The sequence below is a fragment of the Protopterus annectens genome, chromosome 7.part1 (assembly GCF_019279795.1).
Source record: "Protopterus annectens isolate FY-2018-M chromosome 7.part1, PAN1.0, whole genome shotgun sequence".
Classification (NCBI taxonomy): domain Eukaryota; kingdom Metazoa; phylum Chordata; order Ceratodontiformes; family Protopteridae; genus Protopterus; species Protopterus annectens.
In genome coordinates, this window is record NC_056740.1 from 66,101,234 (window position 1) to 66,125,402 (window position 24,169).

The following is a 24,169-nucleotide window of genomic DNA, read 5'->3' on the forward strand; positions in this document are numbered from 1 at the left end:
GATGGGGCTAATTGATGGGATAATTAAAATGGAGTTGATACTTATGGCAGTGTTGAAGTTTGATGAAACGTATGTTGTATGTGAAAGTGATTACTGTGACTGCAGTTTATTTTTATCATTAAACCTTTTGGAATACAATTCACTGTGGTGAGCCTTATTTATTCTACATTGATAGTTTTTGAGTTCTTCACCAACTTTTTTGTGAATGGATAATATGGATGAAACCATTCGCATCAACAGAGAGACGTCACCATTATCTTTGGACAATACACCTGGTATCTTCAGAAACCATTCCACGGTTAATAACATGGGAGGTGAAGGAGATTTAGCAAAAATGATTACTACACTTGCAACACAAGTTTCAGAACTAAATAAGAAAGTGGATTTGTTGTACAACTCTAAAAGTAATGACAATTCACCTGATGTAAGAGCTAAGGATTTGAGTGTGCCGATGGAGGGTTAACTAAACAACATTGTGTTCGTGAGCACACCCAGGACAATATAATTCCAGGTGAGAAATTTGTCAGCAGTTTACCAATGACAACAGATACAACTGTTATGACAAACCAACATGTTATAAAGACTGGATTAAAAATGACATTCATTTTCCAAATGGAGGGGTAAAGCAACTAGCGGGTCGTGACTACAAGACTTTTAATGCTTCCCTAAGGGACTTTGAGAACCTCTTGTTTAAGGTACATAACATGCAGTGTGGCAACCTCTTCTTAGAGGAGAGTTACAAGAAAAAGCACATACCCAAGGGGTTAAGAATTTTCAAATTTCCCAATGGAATGACTACGTTTGACTGTAACACAGATGAACTTTTTGATATGTTTGACCATTTTGGTTTAGAGTTTATGGACTTTATTATCAAAACCAACAAAATTTGTATTAAAAATGTATTGGATGAATTAGATAAGTTAAACGATGTATTGGTGAATGATTTACTGTTTGGTGTAAATGTTGTTAATTATGAGAATATTTTTGAGAAAGTGGAAAAAAATGTGGAGGTGAATTTGGAAAGAAAAAGTAAGAAGCTTCTAAGGGATGAAGATGATTATTCTAAGAAACAAGTTTACCCTTTACCAAAATCCTTTATAACTGAAACTAATGAATCTGCATACGCTGTTCAAGAAGGGGGAGGGGGGTTAGATAATGACCTGCGAGGGGAAAGTAGTTACAATAACAACAATGCTTTTGACGACAATTATGAACATAATAATGATGACTATGACTCTAATTACCCCCCTTAAGGAGAGCAGAGCATTTAGTGAACCAGAATAGACAGAAGCCTTTTTTTAGGGTTTCAAAACCAACCCAAATCATACAAAAGGAAGAACAAGGGAGAGTACAGGAATACCCACAGATGACTCAATCTAGTGCTACAGAGGATAGTATTACAGTAGTGGGTAACTGTTATACACATGGAGGATTTAACATATTTAATTACACAGATTTTGAAGTTAATAATACTCTTTTTTCGATTTTTAAAAAAGGTTTCAAATATGTGCCTAGTTTTAAAGTGGATATAGTCGACACTATTTCAGAGTTGAAATTATACACAAGAAAGTGAAACTTCAGGATTCTATTTAAAGGACAGGAGGTCAATAAACAGGCTGATGGGTTTAAGAGAAAGAGTTGTTTTAATCCCCCACTACACCCTATATTTCAAGCATTTGATAAAGCATGTGAAAGTGACTTTCAAAATCTACTTAATAGTACTATGAAGGTAAAAAAATATTTTAATTTTAACAAGGATGAATTCCAATTAATGAACAAGTTCAGGCAGGAAAACTCAATCAGGATTATGAAGCCTGACAAAGGGGGTGGGGTTGTTCTATTTAATAACACTGACTATGTTAATGAATTAAGTCTGATATTTTCAGACATGGAAAGGTATCAGGTGGCCTCCGGCAATGAAATACAGATAGTGCATAGGAAGATTCAATTATTTTTAGAAGATTCCTTAATGCAGAGGGCCATTTCTGAAGACTTATACAACTTTTTGTCTTTTCAACATTTTACTATACCAGTAGCCTTTGGTATTCCAAAGGCACACAAGTCAGTTCAACAACCTCCTTTTAGAGTTATTATTTTCGCAAGATATAGTAGTACTTATTCATCAAGTATTTTCATAGACAGAATTTTGAAATCTACTACTAAAGTGATTGACTATCTACTTTAAGATTCTTGGGATTTCCTCGCGAAATTTAAAAATGAGTGGTACACTGATAAAGGTGTTTTGAGCACAGTGGATGTTATGGACTTATTTACTTCAATCCCACAACATGAAGGGTTAGAACTTTTGCACGACGCTATTAGAACCTTAACCACCTTAAATAATACCATGATTAATTTTATTATGACCTCCATGGAATACATTTTATCCAGTAATTACTTTATGTTTGAAGGTGAATATTATAAGCAAGTTCAAGGTGTAGCTATGGGGGCCACATGTGCCCCCTTCTACGCCAACTTAGTTTTATTTTCTTAGGAAAAGAAACATATATTTACCAGTCCATACAAAGATGAATGGTTTAGTTATTTTTGTTATTTGGACGATAGTTGTATCATTTGGAAAACAAATGAACATAGGGCCAAGGAGTTTGTTAAATATATTAACGAAATTTCACCATTTTTCAATTTCACTTCTGAACATTCCTTAAACAGTATGAACTTTCTGGATGTGTTAATTTCAAAGGACAAAGAAAAAAGGATTTTCACATCCACTATTTTTAGAAAATCTACTTTTTCAAATGCCTATTTAGATTTTCATAGTTGTCACCCACTTTATCAAAAGAAAAACATATATAGAGGCCAACTTATTAGGGCTGCAAGAATGTGTTCAACTAAGGAATTATATTTGCAAGATGTTGATAGTATCACTAGTATGTTCAAAAAAAGAGGATATCCAAAAACGCTATTTATTCAAATCTCTAAAAGTATTGTGGACTTATGGGGTACTAAATACAAATCCCTTCTATGTAGTGGTACTGTTACATTGAGCATCAGTTCTGCACCACACGATTCCTGTTTTAGTTTAAGTATGGTTATCTCCTTTGGTGAAGGGTAATCCACTATAAAGTCCATTTTTAAGAAAAATTGGAATATATTCAGGGGCAATACAGAAATATTTAGCCTGGTAGGACAAGGTCAGCAATTTGTACATAAAACAGGTAAAAACATTAAGTATTATATTGAGCACAATATCCCACAGAAGCCTATTGCGAGGAAAGGCACATACAGATGTGGAACATGTAAACAGTGTCCCTATGTAATTGATAGTGATGAGGTACAAATTGAAGGGAGAATACGTACTATTAAATTACAAAAAGGGAGCTCTTATACTAAGGGCTTAGTCTAAATAGCGATCTGCCAGACGTGCAGACATTATTATGTAAGAAAAACAGAAATAGCCTTAAAATGCAGAATATACAAGCATTTATACACTATGTCCAGGTGCAATACTAACAATGCACTGTATAAACACACCCTAGTATATCAGGGCTTTACCAGCTTCAAGTTTGGGATTTTGGACATTGTGCCCATCAGTCCAAGGGGGGGGGGTGGTGGGAACTTAACATTGATTTAAGAGAACTTTATTGGATAGTGAGATTATATGCTACAAATGCACCAGGTTTAAATTAGTATTTTCCATTATTATCAGTGTTAAAAAGATTATCTTTTAAGCTTTAATGTGTAAAGAGTTTTATAATTCAATGTTTTCAATTTATTTTATATACATTTCAAAAGTTTTTATGTTTTAAATGAGTGTTATATTGTTATTTTAAGTTAATTGTATTAACTATTTATAGGGTATTCAAACAATTTGCTAATTAAGATTTTGTATATAATGGTGACCTTACTTCCTTTCCTTTCATTAAGTTCTGATGATGTCCTAGAGCATAGATGGAGGGATGAAAGCGCTAAACTGTTGGTTTCAATAAACGTGGATTTATGGATTTTATCCTGGACAGTTTGTGAGGCTTATAGTGAAGTATGAGTACAAGCACTGTGTATTTTTATTTTGTGTTTCCTTTGGAATACAGTAGGATGGCCAATAAATTTAAATAGTTGAAGGGGAGTGATTTCACAAAATGATAATTTTGTGCTTACTCACACCAACCAGTAAAAGCAGAGAGGAAATTAAATATATGGTCAAACTAACATAAGGGGTAGGCAACTAGAAAGACAGTGTTTTTTAAGAACACAACAGTAACCGGGTGGGAGGGTGGAAATTTCTGTCTGACTACCAAGAGACAGAGCTATGGTATCTTTTCAAGTTTTAATATGCAGTTAAAAGCAGAATACAAGTAAAACACAGTGTAAAGAAAACAAATCACAGTATACAAAATAGAAAAAGGCAATAATGTAATACAGAATACAACAAATAAAAAGCAAACTAACCTTTCCCTCACAACAAACTGTAGCAGAGTCTGGGTGAGCCTTTCCAGTATGTTTATTAGTCTTTAAAACACAAGGTGTAGATGGGTTCTCCCTGGTTTCTAGTACCCCCATCCATGTTGTGTTTAAGTGCTTTTCAGGCACATTATGCACAGTAATCCTTGGCATCCCCCAAAACCTGGAGGCCATTAAGGCTCTTAGATTAAGACTTAGCCCTGGTGGCTAGTGGTTCCCTCCACATAACAGTCCACAATCTGTTTAAATGCTGCATAGGCATGAGTTTAAAGAGATATCCCTTGTGGTTAGTAGCTACTCCCACCTAACTCTTGCAGGCTATATTTGTTAGTCTAGGGATGTGTAAAAATATGACAGCCATCCCAATGCATGCACACACATGCACACACAAACACACACACACACACACACACACACAAAACAGCTCCCTTTCATACAAACTGCATGCACAGGCACACCCATCCATTCACCTACACACACACACACACACTCACACACACACACACACACACACACACACACACACACACACACACACACACACACACACACACACACACACGCAGACACACACACACACACACACACACACAAAAACAGCTCCCTTTCATACAGACTGCATGCACAGGCACACCCATCCATTCACCTACACACACACACACACACACACACACACACACACACACACACACACACACACACACACACACACACACACACACACCTTACTTAACCCTTCACCATCTCTCCTGCAGCTACCTCCTAGGCACAGACACACTCACACATAACACACACATGTGCAGCCCCTAACACTACCTTAACACTAAATTCCTCAGCACTTACATCTTCTGAGATGGATGAATACTTCCTTAGGGATGCGTTCCCTACCAAGAGGGGAAAGAAGCACCTGAGATAATCTATTCAGCTGAGCAATTCCATGAATGACTTGGCTGAGTACATGCCTTACCGCAGGCAGTTCTGAGGGAGCGCAGATGGCTAATTAGCATATGCCTCTCCCCATACCTCTTAAGAGTTTACTTAGCAAGAAATCTCGGCAAAGGCAAAAATAATAAGGGGCAAAGGCCCAATAATAGGAATGAATTTTAAATATTGCTCTTATAAACTTAGAAAGCTGCATCTGGAGTGTTTCTCCCCAGGCCTCCGCTGAAAATAGGCTCTGTCCGAGTCGGATTTTTCTCATCAACAAATGTTAAATAAAATAAATAAATAAATAACAGGTTTTGCGTTAGCATGCATTTTTGTGAAGGATTTGAAGTCTGAAACTCAAATGTCTGTCAATATTTAGTGACTTCAATCCCTAGTGATTTGCCAGAAAACCACAAAATTTATGAGGAAAAGATGAAAAATATGAGTCGAAAATATGAACATTCTGCAAAAATCTAGACAGTTGACAGGTATGCTCTCCCTGAGACTGCCTGATTAGCATCTAGCATGGCCATGGAGGCAGCCTACCATACTGGCACACATCTTCATGTAGAAGTTCTGAAGGAGGGCTGTCTTTGATATGTGAAAGGGTACCACAAGGTGTACACATTGTATACACCTTGTGTGAATTTGATCCATAGTTTACTCTTTTTTTTCTGATATATTTTCATCTGTCAGTGCCATCACTGTCTAAGCTATGTATGCCCACTAGAAGGTTAGCATGTTTTGGTCACCAGGTGTTCTATTTCTAGATGTTGCCATGGTAGTTAGAATGGTGAAGATAATGAGATTATATAGTAACAGTACAATGTGTAATGTTGGATTGTAGATGTACGCAGTCTGGTCATTGTAGCCTAAAATATGAAACAGCATCACAGACTACTCAAATTGCATTTATGTTAGCTATAAAATGAAACAGAAAGTAAAAACACTTAGAAAACAACTACTGATTCAGTTTCACTTAAATTTACAAGTTGATGTGGTTACATTGCTTTCTCCTACTCACAGAAATGAAAATGTGATAATGAATATTGGAACATATTTATTTCCCCTGGTTAAGAAATGCAGAATATACAGTAGTATATAGGAGGCATGCAGTTCCTTACAAAATCAAGATAGTTTGGGCCTTATTTAATTTAGTAGATGCTACATGCCAGGCTTCTGCCTAACAGTACTCTTTTCTTTGTTTTAGACAGGGCCATGCATTTTTAATTCGATATTATGTGATGAAATATTTTGCGGATGGACAAATGCGCTGATATGCTGCATCTTTAACTTTCACTGAATTTCCTTTGGTTGCAATAATAGATACTTGTATACTATTGCATGTTTATCTGAAAACACAATAATCACAATTTAATAAATAGACTGACAAGGTGTCCTGACAAAGAATGTCAAAGTATCTGTCAAAAATGAACTCAGTTTTAAGAATATACCATTCATTCAGAACTTGGACCGAAGCTCCAAAGGCAGTAGTTTTTTCCATATTCATAAAGGATGCGCACACCTCCAGACTGGTAGCCTAACATAATGCATCAGAAATACTTCAGGTGCCGCTAACACTGGGTAAGACAGCGATTCAGTTCGTACCCTGTTATAGGTCCTCAACCATGTCCTAAAACACACACTCCACATTCCTAAGCACCCTGGAGAATATTAGGGTCCAACCTAACACACTCATACTGGGCGACTTCAACTACCCTTCCATTAACTGGGAAAACTACTCATGTACCAATACACTTGCCCAGCATTTCCTGGAATTCATTAATTCCAATGCCCTGTACCAGCTCATTCATGCACCTACTAAAGGTAGCGACATACCTGACCTGGTCATTACTAACATGGGCGACCGTTGCTCGACACCAATAATCAACTCCTCCCTGGTTAGATCCAACCACAAGCTAATCACCTTGGAAATCCAGATCCCCACCCCCACTCCACCCCGCAAAAGTAACCACCATGAAAAACTTCTCAAAAGATAACTTTGGGCTCCTGAAAACAGAGGTGGCTAACTTCACGGCACCCATGCTAATGGAGAATAGTTGCATGACCACCGAATCATACACCAATCCACTGTACGAGCGCGTACACAAATGTATGGATCTTGCCATACCCACTAGAACCAAGACACTCTCCTCCAAAAAAAGAAAGCCAATCAGGTGGTCACCTGCCATAAACAAACTCTACAACAGAAGGAGGAAACTGATGCGGAATAGGGTGAACTCCCAAGAATGAAAAAACTCCCTTATCAGCCTCAACAAGAAGTTGAGATACCTCATTAAATCCTCTAAAACTAGCTATGAAAACAGAATTACAGCAGATAGTAAAGACAACCACAAGACCTTTTATAGTTATGTAAAGAATCTCCATGGCAATACCCAGATTTGCTCTGAGCTACTGCACAATGGTACCTCCTATACCGAGCCGACAGATATTGCCAATATACTGGCCAAAAGATTCACTGCCAACTTTACCTCTCCCACCCAAAGGACCAATCACAGTGCCAGTAGATTGCCAGGCACCCAGTATTACTACTGCACAGGTAAAAATACCACTGTCCAATGCCAAGAATACAGCTTCTATGGGACCTGACAATATCCCTGGCTGTGTTCTACATGAACTACAGAGTGAACTGGCACCTCACCTGTGTGCCCTGTTCAATCACAGCCTCACCTTAGGCTTTGTCCCTACTGAATGGCACACTACTACAGTCAACCCTCTCCACAAAGGAGGAGCAACTACAGACCTTGGGAACTATCACCCCATTAGCCTGACAAGTCTGAAATGCAAAGCTATGAAACACATCATCATGGACCTACTAAACAAGGATATAGGGAATCTCCAAACTCTGGATTCAACACAGTTTGGTTTTGTGAAGTGTAGATCATGCTTGCTCAACTTGGTTGACTTCTTTGAGTCAGTCACCAGAGCTGTGGATGAAGGAAAGGTGATTCATACAGCCTACCTTGATCTGGCCAAGGCTTTTGATACCATTCCCCACTCAGGAATCATAGAAAAACTCACTAAGCTAGGCATCAACCCCTATATCACTAGGTGGGTTGCAAACTGGCTCACAGATAGAACCCACAGTGTGAAAGTAGCTGACTCCAAGTCAGACTGCTGACCAGTCACAAGTGGAGTCCCACAGGGATTGGTCCTGGGTCCTCTCCTGTTTGGTATCTACTTCTCAGAAGTCCAGGCCAACACAAAAGGACTCTGGCTGACAAAGTTCACAGACAATTGCAAGTTGGGAGCCATTATTAACTCCCCAAGTGATGTTGACATCCTACAGAAAGGCCTCACTGAGACCAACAACTGGTGTCAGAACCATGGCCTTAAGCTCAATGCCAAAAAATGTGTCATCATCCCCTTTGGGAAAAACCCAGTTCCCATGAATTACCACATTGATGGTAGTCCACTGAACACAGAAGGCGTTATAAGAGATCTGGGAACACAGGTTGACAGCAATCTTCTTTTTTGACTATCACATTTCCACTGTGGCCAGAAAGTCCTTCTGTGTAGCACATCTCATTACTAATGGTTTTGCATCCAGGAAGAAAGACGTCATTGTCTCCCTCTACTCTTTCCTCATTAGGCCAATCATTGAGTACAATGCCCCATTTGGCATGTACCTCACTAGACACCTGCAACAAGTGGAGAGGCCACAAATGAACCTCACAAAGAGGATCCTTGGCCTTAAACACTTGCCCTATATGGACAGAGTAAAAAAACTCCAACTATTCTCTGTCTCATATCGCCTACTTAGAGGTGATCTCTGCTTGACTTACAAAGCCATGTCTGACCCAGCTCTGTTAGAAATGCTACATCTAAAGAAATCCCAATTGCTCCGCACCACACATTCCAGAGACCTCCACCTCATTACCACAATCTACAGAACGTGCTGAAGGGACAGGTTCATAACCCAGACACTGCCCATGCTATGGAATAGACTTCCCATACATGTCAAACAGAGCACCTCACTGGCCCTCTTCAAGAGGAATCTTGATGAGTGGATCGGAATTAGAAAATTCACACCGGGGATCACTCCAGTGGCTCTACTCGACAGAAGCACTGGGAACTAAGGATGGGCGGCACGATATCAGGGTAATCCTATGGGCTAGGCTTGTAAAGGCTCCAGGGCCATTAGACTAGTACACACCTATGAACCTATGAACACTTTTGCAGTAATAACACTGTGCAAAAGAATAAAATAAGCCACTTGTATTTACCTACTACTGGAGGAAAAATGAACTCTCAAGCTTCAGTTGCCCGAGGCTCAACCCATCGACAATCTTAGTTCATCCACAGGAAATCACTGATGGTGAGTTGTGCTGGCAGTGATGCCCTTTTTAGGGGGAATTTCTCCCTTCTTCGAGTTGGCGTGACTGTGGAGTTGGTATATATATAAGCCTGGGGAGTTGTGAGATGCTTGCTTCTCACATTGGGGATGCAAAGACATTAAAAAGTATTTTTTTGGCTTTTTTTTTGGCAGTTGAGGGATTTTGATCCTTGGTGCATTCACTTTTGTCCACTCCTAGTGGAAGCATTTTCTTGCTTTTAACTGAATAACATCTTTCCTGTAGTTACACAACCCCTTGTATGTTGCTTATACAGTCATTTTCTTAGAATCCTGATGGCATTCAGTGGGTAATTAATCTTTTCAGGGCTGACAAACTATTAATTTTAGGCCATCAGTTACTGAGATACTTGAATTTTCTAGGAATTATTCTCAACTGTACTATTAGACACAGTTTAAACACATTGAAATGTTTCCATTTCCAGATTCTCAGCACAGATGGCCCTGAGCATTTCTAGAAGATTCTCATACATGCTGCAAAATAACAAAAAAAAAGTCAAGCTATTTGTCTACTGTCCATCCAATATCACACAGTACAGTAAACGTTAGCTGTACACTATAGCTTGTAATGCCTATCATAACGTGAATAATAAAAATGCAATGCCATGGAAAACCAAGGCTTCAGAGATTACCCTTTTTGCTGGTTCATGTGGAGTTATGTCTACCTTCATCTGGTACTGAATACAGGTTGCTTAGATATGTACCATTATGCATGTAATTTGCCTACATAGTATTACCATGGTGTTATACAATTTACAGATTAATGTGTGACCTGGCATTAAGAATAATGTGTTATCATGATAATCGGGGGGGGGGGGTTCTGAATTACTGCCTAGAGGTGTGACAGAGCCTCGTCTACAGTTTTACTATATCACTTCAGTAATATGTTTGATGAAGTTACAACTGGACAAACATAACTAGCTGTAGTTTTGAGCAGATCAAAAAAAAAATTCTTGCAGGGGATACACCCCTGTGTACCCCTATTTGAGAGGTTCCTTTCCACCACAGCACAGAACACTTTGTATATACATAAACTACTGAATTGTCTGTGAGGGATAACTAGTTGTATAGAATTCATGAAATTCAGGCAGAAATAATTTTAACAGTGCTGTGTTATCCGGACTTCTGACTATCCCTCCTTGTTGACATTAACAAGCACTCCTTTTTTGCCCTTAAGGGACCCACTGAATGTGGTGCTGGTACCATTAATAATCCCCATTCATCTAACCTCCTCTCTGCTCTGCAGTTCTGACCACATATATCCTCAAGCCCCTTTCTCTTTCAGATATTTAGTATTATAGATATTTCTTCTGTATTTTCATTCTCTTTCCTAATTTACTAGCCTGATTGATCTTTTGTATTATCCGCACAAAGCTGACTTCTCCACTGCTTATTTTATTGTGATGCTTTGCATGCTCTGTGATAATTTCCTCTCCTGACTACAGACATCTCAATCTGCAGATATTGAAAATAGGTACAAAGGCCCTTGAAAAGTAAGTACATCTGGCCAAAAATCTAGTTATCTTATTAGCATTAAATTTGAATGCCAAACAACACATAACTCTTCCCACTTCCAATAGGAATGTGGGATACGACTCAAGAACACATTTAAAACATAGAGACTGACAAAAATTATGGACAAATATAAGCAGATTATCAAAGAGACAGTGTAAAATCAGTAGACATTAATGACCTGTACTGCAAAATTTTACCACACTATGACAAAAATGATGAAAAAAATATAAGCAGATCATCAAAGAGAGTGCAAATCTGTAGACATTAATGAACTGTACTGCAAAATTCTGCCACACAATGTCATTTATTTTTACTTCTGAAAAAGGGAAATGTTTTATGTATGCCCTGTTTTTTAAATTACTGGTGCCACTAGTATGTTGGTTATATAGAATAGCGTTCTGTCTACTAGACAGCTTCGAAAATGACGTGCGATGACAGGATTCAAAAAGTTGTGTAAAGAGGTAAATCAAACCTGAAAATAGGGACATACCTCCCGAAACAGTGGCATCCTGGACAGAGGTAAATCAGGCCTGAAAATAGCAGTAAACTCTCAGTTAACTGGCACGCATGGGGATTGGTAGATGCAGGAAAACTGCAGTTTCTGGTTGCTTGAGACTTACTATTAAAAACCGGCCTGCCTAATACTGTACTCTATACTATTTGTTTGATTTGACTTGTTCTCAGGTTGAGGAGAGAGGGAATGTATTCCTATCTTCCTTTTTAAAACTCTAAAAACGTAAGGTATGTTTCTCCAGGGGGGGAAACAGAAAGTGCAACACACGAAAATTGTACTGTATTTCTTTGATTTTTTTTGGCTGGTTGCTTGAGTTCCACTTAACTGAGAGTTTAGTGTAGGTATGTTCCTCAAAATAGGAACAGTTGAGAGGCCTGCCTGCCTCATGCAGCATTATCAGGCTTACCTCCAAGACCTCATAAAGTTTGCTAACTTGTACATAGGAGAACGTTAAAGTTAGAAGTGTTGCTTTGATGCAGCTCTGACAAGCACTGTTCAGTGTAAAGGTGATAATCAATTTTGTCCTTCTACTTGCTTCTTTGCACCACTAAAACTGTGATTAGAAGTATTATGGGATGGGGACTGTATGGTTGTACAATGTGTGAGAAGGGTACATAATGAAAGAAAGAAATAATGCAACACCTCTTCAGTGCAGTTCCTTTCCTAGCTATGACAAGCCCTGATCCAGTGTAGTACTGTAATGTCGGCCTGAATGTTTGCACATGGAAAAGTAATGATCTTCACTAAATTACACTCATCCAGTGCAGGCACAAGCTCACCAAGTGTGTTTTTTGCATTCTGCCAGCTTTGATCTTGTGAGACATTTGAAAGAAGACTGCTTGGTCATTTGCCTGCAGGTAGTCAAACACTTGATCAACGTTGTATTACCAAAAACATTATATAAAGAAAAGTTTTTAATGAGTTGGTCAGCAGGGGTGTCTATAACCTGTTTAGTATATTCCTTAGTAGGACTGGTTGGCTTAACTGGTGTCAGCTACATGGCTGTTTACTGTTAGAAATGGTTATCAGACAAAGTTCCCACTAAATGGTATATTGGACAAACTAAGAATGGCTAAGGTCCACATATTAGAACACCTTGGAGATATTAGAAATACATGTTTGAATAGTCCTGTTGCTGATCACTTCCACAGAGTGCATGGAGGGAAGGATGATAGCCTCTTTTTTTCTGTTTTGGCCAAACGATATTTGTAGGGTGGGGGTAGGTTTATACATAAATTATTGGCATTAGAATCTAGGTTCATACTACATTTTAGAACTTTAAAACTGAGAGGATGGAATTTGGATATTAACTTGAATTATTGATCTCTATATAGTTTGTATTTATTCTGAGTTAGGTGTATTAAAAGTTATTAGCACTTTAAAATTTTGTATTATGATAATTGTGTAATTGGACTTGCTCTGTTGTCTTGTATTTATATGACAGACTGGTGTAATGAAAGTTATTCCTTTGAAGGCACTTAGCCGAGGTACCAAAATGCCAGTAAATGTTGCAGTTATTCAACAACTTTGTGGTTTATGTATTTTTTATATATATTTTTTTATATTTTTTATGTGTTGTTATTATCAGACATAATGGCAAGAACCCTTGATACTGTTAGAAAAACTTTCATTAAGGTAAATTGTTTTCATGTTTGTAAACTGTTAACCAGACTGACATCTCTACCAAGACCTATACCAGACAGAATAACCACAATGAAAGCAATTTACTTGTACATGCAAAGTCATGACATTTAGTGCAAACTTTTCTCAAGAGCTCCATCTTCTGAAACATAAATAGCCTAGAAGTTATATATTATGACACATTTGCTAAGGGCTATGGGAGGGATATTTGCGAAAGAAAGTCAGCATGAAACTTCAAACGATAGCCACTTAGTTCAACTCTGACAATAGTATGAACAGCTAATGTTATTTTCTACTATACTTGGCATTATTTTTATTTCATTTATTGACTGTATTAGTCCCACTAGGCTAATGGCCCCTTTTCAGGGAAGATTTGATGTTTTCACATCAGGAAACTACCACTACTCTTTGTGATAGGTGCTGTGGCATCTTTTACATCCCCCTGAGCGACCAGCATCTCAAGCAAATGGGACCTTGGTTTAATGCATTAGTCCCACTAGGCTAATGGCCCCTTTTCAGGGAAGATTTGATGTTGTCGCATCAGGAAACTACCACTACTCTTTGTGATAAGCACTGTGGGATCTTTTACATCCCCCTGAGCGACCAGCATCTCAAGCAAATGGGACCTTGGTTTAATGCATTAGTCCCACTAGGCTAATGGCCCCTTTTCAGGGAAGATTTGATGTTTTCACATCAGGAAACTACCACTACTCTTTGTGATAGGTGCTGTGGGATCTTTTACATCCTCCTGAGTGACCACCAACTCAAGCAGATGGGACATTGGTTTAATTTCTCATCTGAAGGATGACACAGTCAGGAATGCAGCAGCCCCTTTGTGGTTTATATATTTTTTTATATATTTTTTTTATATTTTTTATGTGTTGTTATTATCAGACATAATGGCAAGAACCCTTGATACTGTTAGAAAAACTCTCATTAAGGTAAATTGTTTTCATGTTTGTAAACTGTTAACCAGACTGACATCTCTGCCAAGACCTATATCAGACAGAAGGAACAATAACCAAAATGAAAGCAATTTACTTGTACATACAAAGTCATGACATTTAGTGCAAACTTTTCTCAAGAGCTCCATCTTCTGAAACATAAACAGCCTAGAAGTTATATATTATGACACGTGCTAAAAGCTATGGGAGGGATCATTGTGAAAGAAAGTCAGCATGAAACTTCAAACAATAGCCACTTAGTTTAACTCTGACTATAGTATGGACAGCTAATGTTATTTTCTACTATACTTGGCATTATTTTTATTTCAATTATTGACTGCGTTAGTCCCACTAGGCTAATGGCCCCTTTTCAGGGAAGATTTGATGTTGTCGCATCAGGAAACTACCACTACTCTTTGTGATAGATGCTGTGGCATCTTTTACATCCCCCTGAGCGACCAGCATCTCAAGCAAATGGGACCTTGGTTTAATGCATTAGTCCCACTAGGCTAATGGCCCCTTTTCAGGGAAGATTTGATGTTTTCGCATCAGGAAACTACCACTACTCTTTGTGATAGGTGCTGTGGGATCTTTTACATCCCCCTGAGTGACCATCAACTCAAGCAGATGGAACCTTGGTTTAATTTCTCATCTGAAGGATGACACAGTCAGGAGTGCAGCGTTAGTCCCACTAGGCTAATGGCCCCTTTTCAGGGAAGATTTGATGTTGTCGCATCAGGAAACTACCACTACTCCTTGTGATAGATGCTGTGGGATCTTTTACATCCTCCTGAGTGACCATCAACTCAAGCAGATGGGACCTTGGTTTAATTTCTCATCTGAAGGATGACACAGTCAGGAGTGCAGCGTTAGTCCCACTAGGCTAATGGCCCCTTTTCAGGGAAGATTTGATGTTGTCACATCAGGAAACTACCACTACTCTTTGTGATAAGCACTGTGGGATCTTTTACATCCGCTTGAGCAATCACCAACTCAAGCAGATGGGACCTTGGTTTAATTTCTCATCTGAAGGATGACACAGTCAGGAGTGCAGCGTTAGTCCCACTAGGCTAATGGCCCCTTTTCAGGGAAGATTTGATGTTTTCGCATCAGGAAACTACCACTACTCTTTGTGATAGGTGCTGTGGCATCTTTTACATCCCCCTGAGCCACCATCAACTCAAGCAGATGGGACCTTGGTTTAATTTCTCATCTGAAGGATGACACAGTCAGGAGTGCAGCGTTAGTCCCACTAGGCTAATGGCCCCTTTTCAGGGAAGATTTGATGTTGTCACATCAGGAAACTACCACTACTCTTTGTGATAAGTACTGTGGGATCTTTTACATCCGCTTGAGCAATCACCAACTCAAGCAGATGTGACCTTGGTTTAATGCGTTAGTCCCACTAGGCTAATGGCCCCTTTTCAGGGAAGATTTGATGTTTTCGCATCAGGAAACTACCACTACTCTTTGTGATAAGCACTGTGGGATCTTTTACATCCCCCTGAGCCACCATCAACTCAAGCAGATGGAACCTTGGTTTAATTTCTCATCTGAAGGATGACACAGTCAGGAGTGCAGCGTTAGTCCCACTAGGCTAATGGCCCCTTTTCAGGGAAGATTTGATGTTGTCACATCAGGAAACTACCACTACTCTTTGTGATAGGTGTTGTGGGATCTTTTACATCCCCCTGAGCCACCATCAACTCAAGCAGATGGGAAATTGGTTTAATTTCTCATCTGAAGGATGACACAGTCAGGAGTGCAGCGTTAGTCCCACTAGGCTAATGGCCCCTTTTCAGGGAAGATTTGATGTTGTCACATCAGGAAACTACCACTACTCTTTGTGATTAGTACTGTGGGATCTTTTACATCCGCTTGAGCAATCACCAACTCAAGCAGATGTGACCTTGGTTTAATGCGTTAGTCCCACTAGGCTAATGGCCCCTTTTCAGGGAAGATTTGATGTTTTCGCATCAGGAAACTACCACTACTCTTTGTGATAGGTGCTGTGGGATCTTTTACATCCCCCTGAGTGACCATCAACTCAAGCAGATGGAACCTTGGTTTAATTTCTCATCTGAAGGATGACACAGTCAGGAGTGCAGCAGCCCCCCCCCTCATGCTGCACTTCAGTGTCAGCAGCCCATCTACCTGGTGTGGGAATAGAACCCCCACCCTTCTACACAAAAGGCAAGGGTGTTATATGTTGTACCACTAGCACTGCTTAAGTAAATATTAGTTTTTTGCAGTCGTTTTATTCCCTGGATTCATCCAGACAATCATCCGTGCATCCCATATCCATGCTGGGTCTACTTGCCAGTCTAATCTACCCCTGGCCAATTATCAGATTTGATGCTGGGGCCAACATGGATCCTAAGGCATCTGGGTGTGTCTGTGCTGTCCTACCATCATCTGGGTGATTTTTCTACTTTTTATAATAACCCATTTCCCCTGACTGGCCTCTGGGGACATGCAATGGGCAGACAGCTACTCTCCACCTTCACACTTCTATATGATGATACACCTGCAAGCTGCCCCATCCCTTCAGCCAAGCACATTCAAACTGGCTTCCATGCCTCCAGCAGGAAGCTCCTACTGCCCTGTGTTCCTTGCCCAGACATTATCCTCCCCCCCTAGAAAGGGCACACCCATTCTTCCTGCCACTCTACCAGTTGCCCTGGCCACTAATCGGACCAGAGTTGACTGGGCTGTAGTCAGGGCTTATTATCCCTCTACACCACAGGAGTGGCCTATGCAAGTAAATATTCTGGTGGACTTCTGTATATTATGTATGTCTTATGACTTGCATTGCTCAGCTCTTTTGGGGTTCAAATAAACAAATGACTGATTATTTTTTTTTCTTTTTATTGCAATGAAGGCAACAAATGCAATGTTTTGCTTCTATAATGAATGGTACTCAGGTAACCCAAAGAGAAGTAAGTAATTAGTTTCATAGGTTCATGCTACATTTACTGACAAAGGGCAATCAATAAACTTAATTGTGAGCCCCCTGGTACTGAGAGTATATTAGTTACCCCTTCTAGGAAGATTATTTCCACATATCCCTGGCATGAATGTATTATCTGTCTTACAACTGTGAAGATAGATTCGAAACACATAAGATATTACTTTCTTATACATGTAGAGGGAGTCTATTCCAAAGGCAGGGAATCTGCTAGATTATAAATTTGTTACGAGAGTAGGTGTCGATGATCTTGCAATGGATGCGGATGCTTTTGGCATGAGTGCCAGCCAGACAATTAGTTCTCTTAAGGTGAAGGGTGTTGGAAAGGGTAGGGACTTTCAGTACTTAAAGGTTAAACAGAGATCACCCCTTAATAGTCTATAAAAGATAAACATGGGTAATGTGACTTTTATTCTTTACAGGTAGCTTAGATTGTGCAATACAATTTTTTTCTTGGTCATAAACCTTTGGAGTCATTCAAGTTTTGTTAAGATGCTTTGTGAGGTACAGTCCAAAAGAAGTACTGTATTTAAAGGTAGTTCTAATAAGGCAAGAGTAAAGATAGACTAAAAGTACATGAAACCTAGAAAACACATTCTTACAGATCCTCTGAACAAGATAGTTTTATTATTAACAAAAGGTACCCAAGTCCCAGATAACTGTATCTGTTTTGAGAGGGCTACCAGTAATGCAGTAAGAGGAAGAGGTGGTGTCTTTCCCTAAGGTAACTGCATTTTTTGCATTTAATGTGAACTCATAACTGACATATTAGATGTTGGTTTGGTCTAGGCCTTGTTGGAGCATCTGTGTGCCAACTGGGGATTTTGCAATAATATCCAGATGGCAGTCATTAGCAGACTTAGTTAGCCACAGTCCCTTCAGATCTTCTGCTTCTAAGAAGTAGCTGTAGAATAGCAGGGAGGCCAGGGATAGAGTCATGTGGAACCCTTCTGGTGAAACTTCTGGCTAGATGAGGAAGCCCTTACCTTAGCAGTATGGGTTCTGTCAGAGAGCCAGATGGCTATCCAGTGTATGGAGTTTTATTAAGATGGGACAGTTTATCTATGATATCAGTATGTGGGATAATGTTAAAGCATTTGTGAGATAATTATAAGCCGTATGGACTGCAAGGCCTTTACCAGGGTATGCAGGAACCAATTTAAGGAAATTAACTAGGATTAGTACACAAATCCAGACTGATTTTGGTCCAGGGTTTGTAGATCTGACTGCAAGGTCATTTTTATCAGTTTAGGAATTATGCACTTCTTAACATTACAGAACATACTTGTGAGGATAATAGGTCTATAGTCTCTGGGGGTCTATTGTGGGGCTGCCTTTGTTTAATGGTACCACTATTGATATTTTCCACATTTAGGGGTACAACCTGTGGACAGACTTAAAACAAAAAAGGTTTAAGGATGATCTTGCTAAGTGATGCTTGATATCTGCTAGCAGACTGCACAGGATATTGTCAGGTCCAATGGACCTACTTGTTTTGGTTTTCAATAGTGCAACTATAATCTGGACTAAGGTAATTTTGGGAGGGATGGTGTGTTTGGTGATGATGGGAACTCAAAAGAAGGGCTATATTTATGGTTCTAGAGGGTTTCAGACATACAGATAACCAACAAAGTGATTCATACTACAAAGCTATAGTCACCAAGTACTATTCTTGCCTTCTGAGGGGCATAAAATGTTGTTAATCAGAGTATCCTTAGCTTGGAACAGAATTTTACCTGAGTTATAATGAATGCTTGCTTAGAATAATTGTTATTATTTTTTTTGATAAATGACATACATGCTATAGTACAGAACCATTTGACACTGAGCACTGGTTACATTCTAATTCTGATGAAAATGTATCCTACCAATTTATAAGTACTTCATGCAATACAATTTATAAGTATCCAAGGAATCATACTGAAGATGCAATTTATTTGCAATAAACCTCATAAATAATATTTATTGGAACACCGATAATCTTTAAAACACTTCGAGGTACATTAAATATTACAACTTTGAAGTTGTATCTAGTGCCCATTTGCACATTCTGGGCACTGAAAAGGAATAATGTTGTTGACTGGTTCACAAACTCTTCAGAAAAGTAGCAAAATGTCTCAAAAGGCCCTTTCACAAACCCACTCAGTGGGGAAGTTAATTCCACAGGTTACAAGTAATCCAGCTAGCACAACTGTTTTCAAAGAACAATTTTATATTCAAAACGGTAGTCATCCCAAAAAAATCCAATCAAACATTTAAAATTCCAAAAGGAAGACATTCACTTTCAAGTTTTTTGTAATATAGTTAACTTTCTGAAACTCCTTGTTAATTTTTATGGCACATGTTGAATTATTAGTCTTTTTAAAGTTCAGCAACATCAGAGAACAGTTTCCCGAGAAACTCCAACTAAACTATGTGATCTGCCCTTCTTTAGTTTGCATCCTAGTTGGGCTCGACGTAAGGATGATGGTGAACTGAGAGCTCCACAGCTCTGGAGGTGAAGGTCTTCTTCAAGCCGCTTTCTAGGGGTGCGAGTATTCTGGCATGAACTCATGATTACCTGGTCAATGAAAAAAAGACACATTAATATGCATGAGCAGCATCGGATACTATGCAGACAGTGTAATATTTTAGAGCATTTTAAGACCCTGCAACAGTACAGTGAATTTCGCCTTTGTTGCCTTTTCATAGCTGTAACCAGAAAACAGGAAGGCATTGGCTTATTGCCTTATACCACAAAGTGCAGGAACAGCACAACTTTCAATCTTTTTCTGTCTATCACCCCTACTCTTTTAAGTGGTATATGCTGTGGAACCATGTAGACCAGTCCACTTACCTGGTGAATGCATTTTGATAAACAGCCAAATAAATAAATGACAAGTACCATAGACAGTATCAGAGTATGAGCCACAGGACTGAAAGTACCACATGTATGGTCAGCAGTTTCAGACACAAGACCACACAGACCAGCCTTGGAATGGTAAGGTAAAGTTTAAAGTGCAAGACCATACTATCACTGATGGTTTCAAATAACTCATTAAAGTTACTGCTACAAAGTCCAAGCAGTAGTGTAATTGTGGGAGACTAAGGTACAGTTGTGTTAAAATCTTACCATAATGGTAGATGTCCTTGCCTTTATTGCTGCAGTATTCTTAACATATGGGATTTCCTACCATGGAAGCCCGACTTCCAGCCAGTCTATCAAAGACTCCTGTTGGTTTAGTGGTATGCGGAACATCACCCAAATGCTCCTTGCATAAAGATGACATTCAGGGCCTACTTTAGTCAGAACTGATTGCCCTGGTAGGAACACCAGTCCAAGGAACCCAAGAGGTAATCTGTACATCCAGGAAGGCAAAGGACTGGGGAGAAGGAGGAAGAGAGCAAGTACTGCAGCAGTGAAGGCAAAGACATTTACCATTATGGTAAGATTTTACACAACTGTACTACGCCCTTACATTCACTGCTGCAGTATTCCTAACATATGGGAGAGTGTCAAAGTTCAACAGGAAACTAGGGGAAGGGAAGGAGCAGAAGAGTCCCCTAAAAAGCCACAAAGAATGGCACTACCAAAACCAGCCCTAGCTCTAGCTATATCACCCAACTTGTAATGCTTGGTAAAGGTAAGCACAGAAGTCCAGGTAGCTTTTTCAAGAATAGAATTACTATCTAAGCCTTTGAAAAAATAGCACCAGAAGAAGCCACAGCTCTAGTAGAATGAGACTTGACTGAAGAGGGAAGGCTCTTGCCATGAAAAGTATAACAAAAAAAAATAGCCTTAGAAATCCAAGAATAGTTTGCTTGGATACAGCAAGTCCTAAAGTTCTAGGATGAAAAGAAACAACTGATCAGATTTTCTAATAGCCGTAGTCTTATCCAAATAAACCCTAAATTGCCTGTGCACATCCAAAGTATGCAGCAACCTCTCACTGTCAGCTTGCGGAGAGGGGAAGAAGTAGGCAGATTAATAGACTGATTAAGAGATAGCTCATTAACCACCATAAGCATAAAAGAAGGCTTAGTGCACAAGGACACTATGTCATCATGAAAGATCAAAAAAGGAGGACAAGCCATAATGACCTACAACTCAGACATCCATCTGGCAGAAGTAAGCACCAACAAAAGGGCAGTCTTCTAGGAACAATGTTGCAAGGAAGCTGAAGCAGCAGGCTCAAAAGGAGCCTGAGTCAATTTCTCCAAAACAAAATTAAGATCCCATGGAGGAGGAACAGTCTTCCTGGGAGATCAGATATTAAGGACAAGTTTAAGAAATTGTTCCACTTCAGATCTAGAAACTTCTTATTCTTCTTTCGGCTGCTCCCGTTAGGGGTCACCACAGCGGATCAACTGTTTCCATTTCTTCCTGTCCTCTGCATCTTGCTCTGTCACACCAAACACCTGCATGTCCTCTCTCACCACATCCATAAGCCTTATCTTAGGCCTTCCTCTTTACCTGTTACCTGGCAGCTTCATCCTTAGCATCTTTTTCCCAATATACTATGCATCTCTCCTCAGCACATGTCCAAACCAACGTAATCTTGCCTCTCTGGCTTTGTCTCTAAACCTTCCAACCTGGGCTGACCCTCTAATATACTTATTCCTAATCCTGTCCATCCTCGTCACACCGAGTGCAAATCTTAACATCTTCATCTCTGCCACGTCAAGCTCTGACTCTTGCCTTTTTGTCAATGCCACTGTCTCCAACCCATATAACATAGCTGGTCTCACTACCCTCTTGTAGACCTTCCCTTTCACTCTTACTGGTACTCATCTATCACAAATCACTCCTGACACTCTTCTCCCCCCACTCCATCCTGCCTGTACTCTCTTCTTCACCTCTCTTCCACACTCACCATTACTCTGAATTGTTGATCACAAGTATTTAAACTCATCCACCTTCACCACCTCTACTCCCTGCATCTTCACCATTCTTCTATCTTCCCTCTCATTCACACACATATATTCTGTCTTAGTCCTGCTGACCTTCATTCCTCTTCTCTCTAGAGCATATCTCCACCTCTCCAGGGTCTCCTCCACCTGTTCCCTACTCTCACTACAGATCACAATGTCATCTGCAAACATCATAGTCCAATGGGACTCCTGTCTGATCTCGTCTGTCAACCTGTCCATCACCATTACAAATAAGAAAGGGCTCAGAGCTGATCCTTGATGTAATCCCACCTCCACCTTAAATGCATCCGTCACTCCCACCGCAGACCTCACCGCTGTCACACTACCCTCGTACATATCCTGTACCACTCTTACATACTTCTCAGACACTCCCGACTTCCTCATACAGTACCACAACATCTCTAGGACCCTGTCATATACTTTCTCTAAGTCCACAAAGACACAATTTAACTCCTTCTGACCTTCTCTGTACTTCTCCATCAACACTCTCAGAGCAAACATCGCATCTGTAGTGCTCTTTCCTGACATGAAACCATACTGCTGATCACTAATCATCACCTCCCTTCTTACCCTAGCTTCCACTACTCTTTCCCATAACTTCATGCTGTGACTGATCAATTTAATCCCTTTGTAGTTCTACAGCTCTGCACATCACCCTTATTCTTAAAAATCGGTACCAAAACACTTTTTCTCCATTCCTCAGGCATCCTCTCACTTTCCAAGATTTCATTAAGCGATCTAGTTAAAAACTCCATTGCCATTTCACCGAAACACCTACATGCTTCCACATGTATGTCATCTGGACCAACAGCCTTTCCATTCTTCATCCTCTTCATAGCTATCCTTACTTCCTCCTTGCTAATACACTGTACTTCACGATTCACTATCCGCACATCATCCAGCCTTCTCTCCCTTTCATTCTCTTCATTCATCAGCCCCTCAAAGTACTCTTTCCATCTGCTCAACATACTCTCCTCGCGTGTGAGTACATTTCCCTCATTATCCTTTATCACCCATACCTGCTGCACATCTGTCTAGCTAATCAGTACAGGTCATTTTCTCCCTCCTTAGTTTCCAACCTTTCATACAACTCTTCATATGCCATATCCTTAGCCTTCATCACCTCTCTCTTTGCCATGCACCTCATCTCCTTATACTCTTGTCTACTTTCTTCATCTCTCTGACAAGCCCAATTCTTCACCAACCTCTTTCTCTGTATACTCTCCTGTACTTCTTCATTCCTCCACCAGGTCTCCTTGTCCTCCTTCCTCTTTCCAGATGTCACACCAAGCACCTTTCTAGCCATCTCTCAAATCTAGAAACTAAAGGAGGGGAAAAAGGCAGACCAGCCAAGACAGTTGATAAGTGGGCCTTAATAGAAGAATAGGCCAAACCAGCATTGAGCAACTCACACAAATAAGAGAGAACCAAAGGAATATCCACAGTAGGTGGGTCCAGGCTATGAGAGAGACACCAAATAGAAAACCTCTTCCATTTGGATAAGTAGCATTTCCTAGTATTAGGTTTCCTGGCCTCCTGCAGGACTTCCTCAGAAAAAAGGTTTCTATGAGTAATCAAAATCCTATCACCTGCAGTGTCAGTTGAAGCGTGGACAGGTGGGGATGTATGAGCGATCCCTTGTCTTGTGAGAGTAGATCCACCCTCTGAGGTACCTTGTGATGATTGCCACTGGCTAAATGCAGAAGAAGAGGGAACCAGTGCTGTCACTGCCAAACGTGAGTCACCAACAAGATTTTGGGAGCATCCTGTTGAATTTTGAACAGAACATTTGGAATGAGAGGAAGGAGGGGAAATGCATAAAGAAACATCTTCTTCAAGAAAATGAGATGGCACCCACCTTCCACACCAGAGGATCTGGGACTCTGGCACAAAACAGAGGAAGTTGTCTGTTCAGAGGGGGAGGCAAAAAGATCCACTTGAGGAGTACCTCACTG

The 24,169-nt window shown here is 39.8% G+C and overlaps 1 protein-coding gene across 2 annotated transcripts in view; it reads right to left on the reverse strand.

Annotated features, from left to right (window-relative positions):
* Nucleotides 1–19,218: 19,218 nt before the first annotated feature.
* Nucleotides 19,219–24,169, reverse strand: part of FAM189A1 (family with sequence similarity 189 member A1) — a 2,511,558-nt gene continuing 2,506,607 nt past the window's right edge. For both annotated transcript variants that reach the window (XM_044078557.1, XM_044078558.1), the window contains one exon: nt 19,219–19,863. In XM_044078557.1, the coding sequence (XP_043934492.1) occupies nt 19,681–19,863 (183 nt within the window). In that variant the 3' untranslated portion in view covers nt 19,219–19,680. The remainder of the gene's footprint in view (nt 19,864–24,169) is intronic.